General features: G+C 44.7%; 2 protein-coding genes across 3 annotated transcripts; one reads left to right on the top strand and one right to left on the bottom strand.

Moving 5' to 3' along the window:
* Positions 1-37: 37 nt before the first annotated feature.
* Positions 38-5,102, top strand: EEF2KMT (eukaryotic elongation factor 2 lysine methyltransferase). Of its 2 annotated transcripts, none has more exons than XM_035895493.1 (6): positions 38-239; positions 437-574; positions 763-896; positions 1,762-2,069; positions 3,755-3,904; positions 4,575-5,102. In XM_035895493.1, exons 2-6 carry the CDS (start codon positions 443-445, stop codon positions 4,685-4,687), a joined length of 837 nt encoding a protein of 278 aa, XP_035751386.1. In that variant the 5' UTR covers positions 38-239; positions 437-442; the 3' UTR covers positions 4,688-5,102. The 2 variants fall into 2 exon arrangements, with proteins under 2 accessions (XP_035751386.1, XP_035751384.1); XM_035895491.1 differs by having other exon boundaries at positions 38-240; positions 359-574.
* A 1,158-nt stretch (positions 5,103-6,260) lies between these two features.
* On the bottom strand, positions 6,261-16,003 carry ALG1 (ALG1 chitobiosyldiphosphodolichol beta-mannosyltransferase). The gene is made up of 12 exons (XM_035895484.1): positions 15,994-16,003; positions 15,128-15,234; positions 14,496-14,644; positions 13,809-13,898; positions 13,041-13,157; positions 12,007-12,128; positions 11,176-11,214; positions 10,529-10,588; positions 9,821-9,931; positions 8,709-8,823; positions 7,856-7,931; positions 6,261-7,538 (listed from the first exon to the last, which is right to left on the bottom strand). The coding sequence occupies exons 2-12, from the start codon at positions 15,167-15,169 to the stop codon at positions 7,404-7,406; spliced, it is 1,056 nt and encodes a 351-aa protein (XP_035751377.1). The 5' UTR covers positions 15,170-15,234; positions 15,994-16,003; the 3' UTR covers positions 6,261-7,403.
* Between the last annotated feature and the right edge of the window lie 6 nt (positions 16,004-16,009).

Below are 16,009 nucleotides of genomic sequence, written 5' to 3'. Positions count from 1 at the left end.
GTTCTCTCCGATCTCCCCCCCCATGCAGAGAGGGGGGGGGGGGCGAGCGAGCGGCTGCGTGGTGCGGAGTTGCCAGCCGGGTTAAACCACGACACAGCCTTCCATAAAACCTTCGCTTGGTAACCCGTTTCAATCCCAGGTGTTGTTTTGTCGTTTTAGACTGTCCTCCACCCTCTGTGTGTAAAGTATCCCCCTTCCAGCAGGTACAGAAGAGGCTTCCTAACCGAACTCATCAAAAAGGTAGCGCTCACTTTTCACGTTGGTTGCAACTCTGGGTTTTGGTGGGTTTTTTTTCCTTGAAAATACGCCGGTTTTACACCGCGGGTCAGGCTGACTTGTTTGTATTGACAACCACCAGCAGTCGGTGTGAATGTTGTGGCCGGAGGTGCGCTAAAATGGCACTTCATGCCCGTACGTTTTCTGTTTGGTGACAAACGATTCGATGCCTGGACGGCCCCGCTCTCCCGCGCAGCACGAATCCACAGCAGCGGAGCCCCTGGATGAACTGTACGAGGCGCTGGCGGGAATTCTGAACGAGGAAGAATCCACTCGCTGTTACAAAAACTACTTACTGGTAAGAATGAACGCGGCTTCGTTACAAATCACCTTCAGCCACCCGAACTAAGCAATAATTGGCTTTAACAGAACCCCCCCGGAACCCCAAGGGCTTCCTACCTTTTTCCAGGCGCTAACACTGGCTGTACGCTGTAGGATCCCGTGGCTGTGCTGATCCATCCTTCTCTCCTTGCCTGTCTCCTCCAGCCCACGGGAGAATGCGTTACCCTCTCCGAGAGCATGGCAATCATCTCTGGAGGAACCACCGGGCTCGTCACGTGGGACGCGGCTCTTCGGCTCGCTGAATGGGCGATGGAGAACTCCGCGGTTTTCGGTGACAGGTAATGACAGCAGCACAGAGGGAAGGATGGGGAGAGAAGCCCAAGGTGTTTTCATTTGTATCGCGAGCGAGCTACGCAACTGTGATTTAATAATGCACAGTATTTACCTCCCCAAATAACGGGAATCACTGCCCCCTTTGCTGCCGGCTGGCTGCTGCTCTCATCCATTCTGCAACAGTCCGACTGTAGTCCAGGGGAGGACCTCGTAGTTGTTTTAAGACCGGTTTAAGATCAAGACGGTTACACCACGCAGTCAGACACGCTCCGTAACCTAGGCTCTCAGATTTCAGCCACCGCGCGGTCCAGCCAGTACTGCTGAACTCGCACACTTCGCTCTGCGATGGGGTTCATCTCCCCCGGGTGTGGGTGTGTGCACACCCCATTTCACAGTCCAGACTTTGTAAGCACTCGAGAGGAACAAGCGCTTTTGAGGAAAGATTCAGCTGCGTTGATTTTAAATATCGACTGCTGAAGCATCCATTTCTCTCCATCAACTGTGAAAAGAACGGGACAGCCAGTTTAGATGGGGACAGCCAGTTTAGATGGGGACAGCCAGTTCAGATGGGGACAGCCGGGCTGCAGGAGGCTAAAACCAGACGGGGTGTCTCTCACCCCCGCGGTGGAAATGCTTCGCACCATACACAAAAGCCATATTTCAAGTACTTCGTTTTGACGCTCATAATTGCATCTTTGGTGTTTACCAACTCTCGCAGTTATCCGAAACAAAGATTGGGTTGTAGATGGTTGACTCAAAAATTGCTGAAGTAATCTGTGACTGATTTTACCTTTAGATCTCAGAACGTTTGGATTTCCTGACTCAATTTAGAGCCCTGCTAAGGCCTTCTTGTACCCCATTACCCTTCAGGACAGTCTTGGAGCTGGGAAGTGGGATCGGCTTCACTGGAATCGCAATCTGTAAAACCTGCAGTCCCAAGGCGTACGTATTTAGCGACTGCCACCCCCATGTTCTCAAACAGCTGACAGAAAATATCCGTTTGAATGGCTTTGTCCCGGAGCCCGAACCTGCTCATCGTATCCCAGCGGAGCCACGAGGCCGGGATGCAGAAGCAGCGAGTTGCCCAAAACCGAAACTGATGGTAGCAGCACTTGACTGGGGCTCGGTGACAGAAGAACGACTGTTGGATCTGCAGCCTGACGTCGTCGTCGCAGCAGGTGCGTCACGCTCTGCTGACGCCTCGCCGCGTGCTGTCGCGCGGGGCTGAGCAGGTCGGAGAGAGAAGCGGGGCCGTGCGCAGGCTTCGCTCAGCCCTACTCCAGTGCCCGTGTCTGGAAGCGCGGGACAGACCTTTGCCCCGTTCCTTTCACCGATCTGGCTTTCCCAGATACTCAGCAGTTATTTACCCAAGAGTGAGAAGGAAATTACTTTTCCCTTTGGTGTTTCTTTAAAAAAAAAAAAATAACCCAGAAGCAGGTGATGATAAATCCGCCACTTTTCCGGGCCTCATCAGTAACTGGCAGTCTTGGCATTCTCCTGAGGGGTAACACGTATTTTAAGAGAAAAATCACATTTTTGAAAGCTGCCCACGTATAGATCTGGAGGGAGCTTATGAAAATCGTGATAACGCGCAATCTAGCAATAGTAACATTTCCTAGCTACAGGATTTTACTCCCCGATTTGGGGCTTGGCAAAGCAAAACTTTAGGTGAAAAAAAAAAAAAAAAAGACAAAATACACCGCCTTCATCATCAAAGCATCCCATGATGCATCAAACATTCGGTAAAACAAAGTCACCGTGTGGATGTTCCCTCATGCCAACCGTACCGTTCAGAGGAGGCGCACACCAGCCCGGGCTGGTCTCGGGAAGGTGAGGCAAGTAAAAACCGGCAGCAATTTATAGGTCTCCACTATTTGCTGTTACAAGTTACCGCAGAACATTCCCTGCATCGGCAGTAACCAGTGCGTCCGTCACCCCTACACGCACACACCTCGACGTCTCCCTGTAGCAAACAGCCAGCAGTCCCGAACACCAGACTTCCAGAATGGCAGTGCTCATTCCCAAGGCTGACATTCTGTCCCCCTGGATGATCGGTTTTTACCTTTCCTCACGATTTCTGCTCTCAAGGAAATCGTTGGAGAAGAGAAGGCTGCGGGCAGAGCTGAGTGCAGCCTTTCAGTGCTTAAAGGGGGCCCAGAGGAAAGGGGGGGACAATCTTTTTAGTAGGGCCAGCTGGGACAGGACAAGGGGGGATGGCTTTAAACTGAAGCAGGGGAGGTTTAGGCTGGATCTAAGGAAGAAATTCTTTACACTGAGGGTGGTGAAACCCTGGCAGGGGTTGCCCAGAGAGGGGGTGGAGGCCCCATCCCTGGGAACATTCCAGGCCAGGTTGGCCGGGGCTGTGAGCAACCTGCTGTGGTTCAAGGTGTCCCTGCTCCTGCAGGGGGGTTGGGCTGGGTGACCTCTAGGGGTCCCTTCCCACCCAAACCATTCTAGGATTCTATGAAAATGGCCGCAATTCAAGTGTTTTGCAGTCAGCCTCTAACGTACAGGTTTGGAACAACACAATTCTGTTCTGCTACAGATGCTCGTGGCAGAGCACGCCAACGCTCAGCGGTTTTGCCGCCTCCCTTACGGCGGGCCTAAATTCACCCCGACAACCCCCTTACAGCAAGGAGCACTGATTTTTAGTGCTTTTGGACCGGTATGAGAGATGAGGGCAAGCTGAGGTAGCGTGTAAAATAGAGGCATTTGCCAAGATTTCTTCTTGGGAATTTTTAACCCCCGAATACAAAAATCAGGTCCTCCTGGGAGGCGAATATTTTATGTTCTTGTTCCATAGTTTTCATCCCACTTTTCGCTCAACTCTCAATAAATACCGCATGTTTTCCTTTTTGCGCAGATGTGGTATACGATCCAGAGATAATTTTAGCCCTTATTGGTTTGCTACAAAAACTCTCCCCTCTCGGAGCAGACAGAAAACCTCCGGAGGTCTACGTCGCTTCCACAATTCGCAATCCAGACACATATCGGCTGTTCCAGGCTGAGCTCGGTAGGTGCCTTTCTCGCGAAGCCTATCAATAGGTTTGGTCTCCTTCCCCATTACTTAGTCTGGAGTAGAGATGAACAGGAGCATGTTTTGGTGACAGGCATTGTCCCACACTGAGATTCTTACTCCCGAGCTGGATTTAAGAGTGGGCTGCGCAAGAGCAGTAACTTTTCCACATGGATTCGACCAGGAGATCGGAACTGAGCTTTTTGCTGCATCCTGTCTGTCACAGCTCAGATCTGGTATTGAGGGGAATTGCAAGTGTGGTGGCAATAGGAAACTAAAAAGGCTTAAGCTTAAAGGCAGAAAACCATCTGTGCTGTGACAACGTTCGAGATGCAGCCTAAAATCTTTCTCTTAACTGTTCTTTGAGGGTTAAAAAAACCCCAAACCCCTTGAGATTGAGTAAAATGGAGAGGGATTTGGGATTTTGTTTCATGTTCTCTTCAAAAACCTGTCTCTCGTAGCCTCCCAGCTGGTCTGCAGCAAGTGGTTAATTCACAAAATGATGCTGAGTGCACAGCAGAAGCATTACTGTTAATTTTAAGAACACACACTTGTAAGCATTTGCCTGTAGCTCGCTTTAACAGCAAGTTCTTCTTACAGAACTTGGCATGCGACTTTTGCTCTTCGTTTTATTATGCAGAAATACGATTCCCTGTATTATTTGCAGCTAAAGTTGGGATCGGATGGCAGATCATTCCAGCCCCCAGCAGCAGTATTTTCCTCTACGACGTACAGCCGAATGTAACTATTCTACAGCTGGATTTGCCAAACACGACATAGGTACAATTTTCAGACCAACAGGAGCTCTCTTGCCCTTGCAACAAGATTATCCTGAATTCTGGAAACATACACGAGAGGCAGAGGATACCACTATCTGCACAGACTGCTGTCAGAGCGAGTTAAGTTTCTTCATGTAATCGTCAGGAAGCTGCTGCCCCCACAGAGCATCAGTGAACCTCAAGCAACAGAGGGGGGGAAAAAAAAAAAAAAAAAAAAAAAAGAGAGAAAAAGCGCCCTCATCACACTGCACTTTGATCTGTAGAAGACAAACAGGCCTGAACTGTAATATTTTGCTTTCCAACTGTGTTTTGATTTGTAAATAAAGGAGCCACACCTGCAGGATCAGAGGATGAGTACTGCACACTGACAAGGGAGCAAAACAGGGTTTCATAGTAATAAATATTTTTTAATATTAAAACCAGCTGTAATTGCCTCTGTTTTTTTATACTTGTCTGTATACACTTGCAGTATGGGTTGTCTTAAAAATGAGTAATACCTGCAGCGGATGTCACAGATTGTGTCACAAGCTTACATGATGAGTGTCCCTGCTCACTGCAGGGGGGTTGGACTAGATGACCACTAGTGGTCCCTTCCAACCCTAAACATTCTATGATTCTATGCTGTAGGAGGAGGTAACAGACCCTGCTGTGCACCGTTACCCTGCAGCGATGACAGAATCAGACCTTGCCGTACACTCCTCTCGCTAAGGGCTGTCGCTTTCACTAGCCATGGGGAAGCCGCCCTCACAGACGGGCCAGAAAACAAAAAAAGCCTCATACTCTGTAGCCACGCTCCACGCGTACCGCAAGGAGGAAGAATAGAGCTCACCTTCTTCGAAACTTTCCACAATCCATTCATCGTTTTCCTGCTGGGCAGCAGTGGTCCCGAAGCAGGAAAGCAGCTATGCTGCTCTTCCTCCTCTTTCTGCTTCCTTTTCTGTACTGTGTTTTACAAGCTACTTAGAAGATGAAAAAGTACTTCTGCTGCCTCCTTCTGCAGTAATGGAGAGATAAATGGACAGTTGTCAACTTTTATTCTTCAAGCTGAAGGAGGCCATGACTGTTGGCATTAAGCTGGATCTAGAGCAGTAACCCCACCCCAGGTTGTAGCTACCTCTCCTGAGAAGGAAGCATTCAAAGGTACGATTCACAGAGTAAATGTGTGCTAGCAGCCCAGCTCCTGTAGCTCCCCTTACACAAAATTCTTCAAGTCACTGCGAAGTTCTGTACAGATGGCTCAGTTGGGATCTAAAGAGTTTCATTACAGGAGGATGAAACCTCCCTAAAGCTTTCGGCGTTACAGTTTAATTAGAGAAGTGCCTAATTTACCTCCACGTGCACATCAGTGGCTTAAGTGGCCAAACCACCTGACAGGATTTTGCTTGAAAACAACAGGGGAAAAAAAAATTGGCAGATAAATCTTTTTGGATCCTTCTTCAGTCAGTAAAGGAGTGAAACCGCCGAACTCCTGCAGTGAGCAACTCGGACTCTTGGTTTTCACCTTCCCACCAGTGGAGCCCACTGTAACTGTGGTGCAGAAGGGGAAAAGCAAGATGAGCAAGTGGCTGTCTGGCTGCAAGATATAGGTATATAGGTTTATAGGTTTAATACCTGCAAGAGCAGGTATTAAACGATTACTCAGTATGCAGGCTTAAAAATGCTGGTGCAGAACCCACTGTAATCATCTACCACCGCTGAAGAGCAGTAACTGCATGATAAAACCAAGCGCATTTATTCCCTAAATGGCTGACATCTATTTTATAATCAAAAAGGTGATGAAAAAAGCATCAGGTCTGCATATGGATACTGGTATTAACAATAAAAAGATGAAGCGTATACCCTGAGCGAGCACTCAGAAAGTGAAGCGCCCTTTTGTTAAGTTAGATGTACTTTAATAATACGTTTTGGTTTTATTTTTTCCTTTTCTATTCATCTATTCAAAAGGGGATACATTTTATGTTCTTTCTCAAGGTAAATGGGCACATTCACTTTGCATACAAGGAGAACGCTCCCTGAAAGGTCCATTTTCCTCTAAGCATTCAATAAAGCTGTCACATACCAGTGGCTGGGCTTTCCTGTTCTCGCACACACCGTGAAAAGGAAGACAACTCTGAAACAAAATGGCTCTGTCTCAGTAAAAGCATACAAGAGGATGCAACACTTGTCTAGGGAAGACTAGCCAGGAATATTCACCGGTTGGAAAAACAACCACCCCACTGCATCCTCAGCTCAAATAAAGCAATTCAAGACAGCATCCCCCATCTGCAAGAAAACACCCAAATCTCCTACTCCAGTGCTTCCTGTACGAGTTGTAACTGGCAACAGTTCATGAGTGTATTCAAGCACCTTCAAGCAGCACAGGTAACAGATTTTGCACATATGAGTTCCTAGAGTAACTAAACCCCCCTCCCACTTTCCAAGGATGCATCCCAAGTGCTAAGGAAGGAAAGGCGGTCCAGGGGGCAAGGCTCGAGCACAGGAACCAGGCCCGCCCTCGTTAGCACACAGCGAACGGCCTCAGCTGCGCCTCCACCACTATTCTTACTCACGCGAGAAGCTCAAATTGTGAAGGAAGAGGCGTCTCCAAACACTTGTTCCAAGATGTAGTAGTTAAAAACTGCAACTACAGGCAATGCAAAGTGTTTATTCACTATTTAGCAAATCTCTGCAGCTCCAGGAGTGGATTAGCCTTTTTGACACCCTTCTCCCCCACAGAGTCATTCATTCTGCCCAAGCAAAGGAAGAACAGTCTGGTCCCAACTCTCATCCCAGCGCAGCTGCCTGGACGCACGAAGGTTTTTTCTGAAGTTGTGAAGTTTTCCTTCCAGTGTAGGAAATCCCAAGAAAAGCATCTGTAAGTTAAAAAGGAGAAAACACAGAAAAATACCATCACGTTACATTTTAGGTTCATTCTAGCCTCCCCAGCGTTAACCCTCAACTACAACGCTGCAGCAAGAGCGCTCTTTCATCTGGCCCTATCATAGTGAACGATGACAATATTTAAAATGTTCTTGCCAGCTTCAGATTCAGTCAAAAAGAAGCAAGGCCAATAACATTCACCAGGCAAAGCAATACCTTCTGAGCACACAAAACCCAGAGCTGATGGTCAGACAGGAAAAGGCAGCTCACGTGTTACAGCTAGTGGGAAAGAAATCAGCCAAGCCTTTACCTTTAGTTGTTGTGCAAGTTCATTCGAGTCCCGGAATATCAGACCATTTTCGTTGTGTTTCACAAGTTCATGTAAACTGTGAACAAAAGGCACAGGAGAAAACGTGAGACAAAAAGCAGCGAGCAGGACACACATGTTTAAAGAGTTGCACAGTGACATCCGAAGAGACCGTGCTAGAGTATCTGTAACATTATGATCCTGGATGTCTAGATATGAGCTTCATGTCTGACAAAATGGAATGAAGAAGGCAGTTTTAAAGGTTTAAATTTAAAGATTGTTTCTCCCTTCTATGCCAGACTGTCTAAATCTACCATTACAGTACAAAAGGGCCCTTGCTCTGTCTTTGTGCCATTCATCTGGACACAACATTAAAAATCAGGGCAATTAATCTACCTTAAAATTCACCTACAAGGAAAATCTGTCCATGATCCAGTTCATGAGACCTTCACAAAGAACAGATCTTTATTTATCAAAGCAACTGTTTCCCCAGGGGACTGTAAGTTGCAAGGCTGACTACGCGTACGCCCAACCCTTCACACAACACAGACACACCTCTGCAGGAGGAAGCTTTTTTACATGAAGCACATGGAAACAAAGGGTTACAGGGTAGGTTTTTAAAGCAACTAGTTGCATTAAATGCTCCCAACTTTGTAGAAACTAGTGTTGATTTTTTTAACTGACCTTCAGTAAAGCAACCTTGATTTCTAATTTATCTTACTCAATTAAAAAGAAGTTACTATGGCGCAGTACTGGAGTCTCATTTGATACCTGCAGAAGCTGCTGAATTCTTGCTTTGTAAGAATACGGGTTTATGTGATCCACTTAAACTGTATCAGAATAAACAAGCTCTTACCATTCAAAATATATTGCACACACAGGTAAACAGCAGCCAAACATATCTACCACCTTCATGGGTAAATCCAAACCGCTGGATGATTTATGGAGACACACCCCCAAGTCTGCTGAGCCTGACAAGCAAACAGAAAAGGGTCTGAATTCTCTCAAAGCAGCTCTTCAACGTCTGACTGTAAAGCTTTCTGTTTATGTACTATTTGGGTGATGAACGCTAAACATGAGCCATCTTCAACACCATCCAGACTGACTCAATTCCAAGCGTTCAGGGGGTAGGGAGGCGGAAACACGATATATTTTGTTACTGAAATGAGTCAGGCTTTAGAAACATACCAGGCGAGTGCATGTTAAATTAAAGGGGATTCTAAAATTTCACATATCTTAAAACAGCCTTTCTGCCTCTTAATCTGCTAAGAATGGCTAAGTGCATGGGAAAACTCCATCACAATCCAGAGAGGACCTGCTGCGTGGCTCACTAGCGACCTCTTCCAGTTCAAGCAATTTTGAAAACCAAGAAATCACAGCACGATTTTATAGATATTCATTAGTTAAAAAGTACCAAATAAACACGGGTTTACAGCCATATCGATTGGCAGGCTCTAACGCTGCGGAATGTAGACCAAGTTGAATATGTATTTTATGACTTTATGAAGCTTACTCACACTTTATGCTAATACAGCGAACATGCTGAGGGAATACTATTCCAAGGATGCGTTAATTTAGAATTTCAGCTACTTTTGGTTGTTCAGCCGAAAACTTTATGATTTCATTTACAGAAGTGACCCTGAAAGCAAACGGGAACACTCACGGGCACGCTGTATTCAGCATAGTTAGAAGAAATTAAGAGTACAAAGAACAGGCTAAAAAGAGCAACGCAGGTACTACGCCTACTTCTCAGGGTAACAGTGAAAAACTGTAGTTAAAAGACATTTAGCAATTTTGCTGGCATGAGTCAGAACCACAAACAGCATGCGTGTACACCGTCATTAACCAGCAACTTAACTCGCTTACGATATTCTACCAGCTTCCGTGCAAAATCTAGACCAGCTCTCTACAAATTTGCCAAGTTGCTTTCCTCACATTCTCAAGCCTGTTTCATAATTCGCTATTTACCAAGCAAAAGAGGGTAATCCTCAGCCTCCAGCCATGGCGTACAGATCTGGATATGTTTAAACCGCAGGGTATTGATCAGTCCGTTGTAGTAGTCTTTTAGAGGTCCTTTACCTGTTTAAAACAGGAAAAAAAAAAAAAACATGATAGGGCTTTTTTATCAAGATGGCTGAAAATAGCGTGGTCTGTGCATCTGACTGTACAGCTGGCAAACTCCTGTTGTATCAGGTAACTCAGCAAAGGTACCACTCACAGTCCCCAAGAAGACAGGTAAAGAGTTAAGTCCCTTTGAAAGCAAGGTGAACCTAGACTTCTTGCTTACTCAGCATCTAGAAGAGCCTGCCATCAATATCCCCAGGTCTTGACCTGCCTTTTCCCTGCAGCCATAAGATAACCAAATAACTAATAACAAATTTCATCAGCGCAATCAGCCCTTCAAAATCATGCTAAATTTTACTTTGCTCGTAATGAGAAAGTTACCCAAACAGTATTCATTCTGTCTGTGCAGTTTTTTGGCAAAACCTTGTTTGAGGAGAAGGCTCTCTCTTTTCCAGCACTAACTGTAAATCACTACTCTGATAACCAGACGTAAAGACAACAGTCCCTCCTCTCTCTTCACCATCAACAGAAGAGTCAGCATAGGGAAAAAAAAGCAAAAATAAAGTCTTCTGTATTAGTACTGGAAGAATTGTAACGTGGATCGAGTATTACCTGTTATCACGCATACTAAAGATGGAAGCTCGACTCCCTCATCGATATACCGCTCATAATCTGGAGAAGACAAAAAACTGTTTAGAGTTGACAAATATACGGCTGCCTGGTTTAAGAACGGTCACGGCGTCTAATTGCTTAGCTTCCCACTCCAAGCAATTTCTTTACAAGCATATACCGAGCAAAACAGTAGCAAATTTAGCAATATTAGAATTGTCAAACTTCTACAGAAATAAATTATGGTCTGTTTAAAATGCACTGTCCATAAAGCATTTGTTCTACTACGCCATAGTGTCTGTCTCAACATACTAATTTAGAAGCTGCAGCTGCTAAGTCTACAAAGTAAGACAACACATATTCCCTTCTTTCCTATTATCAGATGCCCACGGAGAGTACACCCAAGAGCTTAGAAAATAAAATTGCAATTTGTAAGCTAGTTAGAAATATCAGTCTCCCTGACAACTACCCTAATTGAACCCAGATGTTGCACTTCCATATTTCAACTACTCCTCTTAAAACCACTCTAATTAATCAATCTGCATTTTCACCGGAACGCGGAGGTGTTGTTCTTTAGAGAAGCCCTTCACGACCTTCCCAAAAACAACCATTCCCCTTTGAATAGAGGAGATCAATTCCTTCATACCTACCTTCTAAAGCTTTTAGAAGGACTGAAAAGTCTTCATCCTCTGAAAGAGAGGGCATTATTAGTGACAGATTTCTATCAGTCATAATGAATTATTGTCTTTAAGTAACAACAATCAAGATGCTCCTCACCTTCACCTAAGTGATTTAGGTATTTCCTATTAAAACTCCACTGTAACTCTTTTCGTAAATAAGAAGTCTCTAACCATATTCAATGCTTATTTGCTCCCCTTATTGGCAATATGGTAGACAAATAAGCCACAAATAACGCACATCTTCAAAGCTATCAAGTTAAAAATTTCTAGTTGCTAAAGCTAGAGAACCAAGGGTAAAAATTGCCCCGTTAATTCACAGGTATGGACAATTCTGCCCACGGTTACCAGCAATGGATTTGTTTCTACTCTCTGCACCCTTTTTCATACAGAGAAAAAAAGTGAGAAAAATACGTAGTACACATTATCAGAAATAAAGGAGTAAATATTTTAGCTTACTAATCCATTTTACACCACCATGCAAGATAACATGTCCAGAATGAAAGTTAAAACCAGAAGTAAACAGGAAATATCTTTTAATTATTCTTGAAGCGAGCCTCTAGACTGTAGCTCCGTAACTAAAATATAACTCCATTTTTAAGTCATGCCTCAGTGGCTAAAAATGAATATTATATGCAAGTTGCCTTCAAGGAAAAAAGTTAACTTTGCTGCTCATGATGTAAACATGCCTCTGTAACATGTCAAGTGCAGGGAAGTATGAACAGCCATCTCCTGTTAAACAGTGGGAAAGTATTAAAAAAAAACAAAAAAACCAAAAAAACCCCCAACAATTTGTTTCCAAACCTGTCCAGCTTGTGCTGCTGATCAGAAGAGCTGGCCGTCCTCTAGTTTTTATCACGTGTCCATTTTTTTCATCCATTTCTGTAAAGGCAGTCGTCTCAGTGTCCGAACTGACAGACTCTGTACTACGGAAACAGCATTTTCTGAGTATGGGCTACACAAACACAGCCAATAAACACAGATGAAATGCTATGCTTAACCAGCGTACACCTCCAAACGCTTTGTTTCAGATTTGCTGCTCAACTTCTCTGGAAACGCAGTCATTGCAGCGCCGAGGGGCAGAGATACACCTCATCGTAAGAGAGACCACTTTTCACCTTTCCTAGTGCTACCAAGAGCATAGCGACACTACTGCGATAGGCACGATTCCATCTTCTAACAAAGTGTTTTCCTTAACAAGGTGAAGAAAGTCAGCCTCTCTTTGCAGCTCGGTCTCAAACATGTAGTAGAGCATGGAGGCCATTTACACAATTAAACCCAGAACCTATTCATTCTACGGTTGGCATTTCCAAAAAGAAACCGCTATACGCTACAGCTTTCACCACTTCTTCGTGCATTAGTTTGGTAAGGTAACACCCTGTTAAATCTACTACAGGAGACATCCAGCACGTAGCCAGAGAGGAGCGTTTAACACTTAGACCAAGATCCTGAAAGCTCTCCACAGGAAGTGAAAGGGAGGGATGCTATAAACAAAGCATCCCATCGCTGTCACCTAGCTCAGCGGGAACTAGACGACAACCGCCGAGTTCCACCCTAGAGACCCGCTATGAGAGACTCCCTCAGTACTTACGCCACCTTCTCTACAAATAAACCACTTCTATTATTTCGCACATTGCGTTACCACAGTTCAATGATTTGACATATTCTGGCCCCTCCTAGTGACAATGAAGCCAACTCGCACAGCATCTGCTGCTGCTGAGAGCGCTCTGCAGGCTGACGTTCAGCAGCTTGTGACCCCGCACAAAAGTATTTCTGGTAACTAAGCACAATAACTTTGTGTCGTTCAGGTAAGGACTGTAAGGGCAAGCTTTACTTACACATACCGCGGTTTAAAAGGCTCGTAGTCTTTGGCAAGTTTCATGTACAATCGATGTTGTAGTTCCAACGGTGTTTCCTTAAAATAAGACGCTGGCTTGTCATACAGCGTTACTGCCCTGTAATGGAATAAATTCACAAGTTCAATAAAACACAGACGTAACAAAATGCATACAGTGCAGTGACAGGCTACAACAGTGTAATGCAGAAAGTAATTAAGTGAATTAATACAGCAAAATAACGACCTTTTCTGACACTTACAACTTTCTGTATTCCTCAAGTTTGCTGGAGTACACCAGGATGGAGATATTAAACCCACAGCAAAGGACCCCTTCCCTATGCACATATTCAAGGGGTGTAATGCAACCGTAAAAACCGCAGACATCGTTGTCCCTATTTTTAAACTTACTTCATAGCCACCCCTGAGGAACTTTGACTTTAAAGCCCTCTGATTGCAAAAGAAAAATCTGCAGGACATACGAGTTGTTAATCAATGCAGTGGTGTCTGCCTCATTCCAATTCTACAAACTTCCCTAACACCTGGACTGCTACCTTCTAGTCAATGGGGTGCTAATTATGAAGGGCAATGAAGATTCTTGAATGCCCACGCCTCACTAGCTCGTTACAAAACTCAACTACTGCGTTTCAGTGGTAATGAAAGGGCTCAGGAAAGTTCCTTTTGTAAGATTCCTCTGAATCCAGAGCCATCAGGGCTATGTTATTTCACTTTGCATACTGACATACTCATTTGTTAGAGGTATGTGACTTACTTTATGTTGCAATTCACCCACAGATCTTCTTTCATTGCATTAGTGACACACAAGTTATAGTCAGACAAACGCCCAAAAAGCTTTTCATACCTGACAAAAATTAAATCTTAGTTAGAAACCACAGGCAGGCAATCACAGGAGCCACAGTTACTGCCCACCAGGGCCAATGCTAATTAAAAGCCAAACAAAACCAAAGGAAATCCAACTGCCTCCAGTAACTGAAACGTAATTATCAATTATTGATTGACTCCTTTTACTGAAGCAGTATCAGTGTATGAGAAGGGATATAGCACAACTCCCTTATGCTCTAAGGCCTAAGAGCACCACACTCGAAAGCCTCTAAAGCCTTTACCTACGTGTAATCAATTGGATCTGGCAAGAAACAGACAACTAAAGATGAGTTGGAGGGTAAAGCAGCATTAGAGAATAATAAAACATATAAAGAAATTCTAATAACAAGATCAAAGCTTGCATATGCACATAAAAGCAGTCGCCTTCCCATGCGTTTCACAAAGGCGTTTTACAGAACACGCGTTCTGAAACAGAAAGCACTTCAACACAGCAAAACCCAGAAACCCTTCACGGAAACAGCCCTTTGCTGATTATATTCTCCCCATTGGTTTCCATTCTTCTGCATTCTGCAAAGGTACACGATTTATAAAGAGGAGAAGAAATTACTGTACAAACCATTTTGCAATTTGTACTAGCGGGTGATTTCTTCCGTGACTCAGACTCATTATAGTATATCCATAGTTGTGCCAATCAATTATCAGTTTGCTTCTCCAGAAGAGACAGGCTACCCAGGCAACAGCTATACTAGGTAAGCCTGGAGGATTCTGTTTAAGAAATAAACCAAGTTAAAATAGTGTAAGCCTTCAGTCAAGTGACGAACACTAAGCAACTACCAAAAAATAAAATCAAATCATTGAAATTACAGCGCTTTAAAGGATCTTGATGAACAGAGACAATTCAGTATTCACCAACTACAGAACTGCCAGTTTCTCCTACAAGGACTGGGAGCCACTTCAAATTTTACCATTGGATCAGGATCAAAATTCCCGTCCCACAGACAAACATTTCTGCTAAGACTTATTCTTTACTATTATCCATGCCAATGAAGTCTGAAAGCTCAGCAGTTAACAGGAAGAACAAACCTGAGTTTGAGTTTAGAGCCAAAAAAAATAGTTTGACAGAAGTTTACACCATTGATTAGGCCATGTTTAGCTCTCAAATAATTAGAACAATAATTAGACTGCTAAAAATGCCCTGTAATGTAGTACTATTTATTTCAGTAAAATTAGTCCCAACACAAAACATACCTGAAGAAGAACATAGGATGGCCGATCTATCTTCTTCAGCATCGTGTACAGTAATTGTATTGCCTGCACAATGGCTTTTATGACATACTGGAAAAGCTTTGGGCCAACTGCAAAACAAGAGAAAACCTGGTAAGAACATTGCAGCTCCCCAGAAATACGCACCTCATACGGAACCGGCTGCCCCTACCAGAGAAACGTTGAAAATAAAGGTACGCTGTAAAAACTGAAAACTGGTTTTAGACAAACTGGATATAAGGAAGAAATTCTTTACAATAAGGGTAGTAAAACACTGGAACAGGTTGCCCAGAGAGGGGGTGGAGGCTCCATCCCTGGGAACTTTCCAGGCCAGGTTGGCCGGGGCTGTGAGCAACCTGATGTGGTTCAAGGTGTCCCTGCTCCTGCAGGGGGGTTGGGCTGGGTGACCTCTAGGGGTCCCCTCCCACCCAAAACATTCGATGATTCGATGACCTCTAGGGGTCCCTTCCCACCCAAAACATTCGATGACCTCTGGGGGTCCCTTCCCACCCAAAACATTCGATGATTCGATGATCTCTAGGGGTCCTTTCCAACCCAAAACATTTGATGATTCTATGAAACGCCTCGCAATCCCTACAAATTCCGCTTTGCAGAGAAAGAAATCGGGGTAGGTGCGAATAAACATACACACAAGGTAAGAAAAAAGAAAAAATTAACTTAAAAGCGTCCCTGTTTCAGCCTGCACCAGACCTGCATCAACGCGCTCCAGCACCATCGAGGCGAGGGTTTGAAGCAGGCAGGGAGCCAGCACGCCCCCCCCTTTCGCGTTCTTTATTTTTCCCCGTCAATCTCCTTGCCCCTGCTCCCTTCTCCCGGCCGCCAGCACCCACCTCGCAGCCCCCGCAG

The sequence above is a fragment of the Egretta garzetta genome, unplaced genomic scaffold (assembly GCF_000687185.1).
Source record: "Egretta garzetta isolate BGI_Z169 unplaced genomic scaffold, ASM68718v1 scaffold140, whole genome shotgun sequence".
Lineage (NCBI taxonomy): Eukaryota > Metazoa > Chordata > Aves > Pelecaniformes > Ardeidae > Egretta > Egretta garzetta.
This window is presented reverse-complemented; position numbering and strand designations above follow the sequence as displayed.

What these genes read in the sequence shown, in the direction of transcription:
- ALG1 (XM_035895484.1), bottom strand. Translation starts at nt 15,169, where the DNA reads ATGCTGAAGAAGATAGATCGGCCATCCTATGTTCTTCTTCAG. An exon ending in CTAGTACAAATTGCAAAATG is followed by an intron (nt 13,899 to 14,495) that starts GTTTGTACAGTA and finishes AATTTTTGTCAG; the next exon opens with GTATGAAAAGCTTTTTGGGC. An exon ending in AACTTGCACAACAACTAAAG is followed by an intron (nt 7,539 to 7,855) that starts GTAAAGGCTTGG and finishes TTTAACTTACAG; the next exon opens with ATGCTTTTCTTGGGATTTCC.
- EEF2KMT (XM_035895493.1), top strand. Translation starts at nt 443, where the DNA reads ATGCCTGGACGGCCCCGCTCTCCCGCGCAGCACGAATCCACAGCAGCG. An exon ending in TCCGCGGTTTTCGGTGACAG is followed by an intron (nt 897 to 1,761) that starts GTAATGACAGCA and finishes ATTACCCTTCAG; the next exon opens with GACAGTCTTGGAGCTGGGAA. An exon ending in GCTGTTCCAGGCTGAGCTCG is followed by an intron (nt 3,905 to 4,574) that starts GTAGGTGCCTTT and finishes TATTATTTGCAG; the next exon opens with CTAAAGTTGGGATCGGATGG.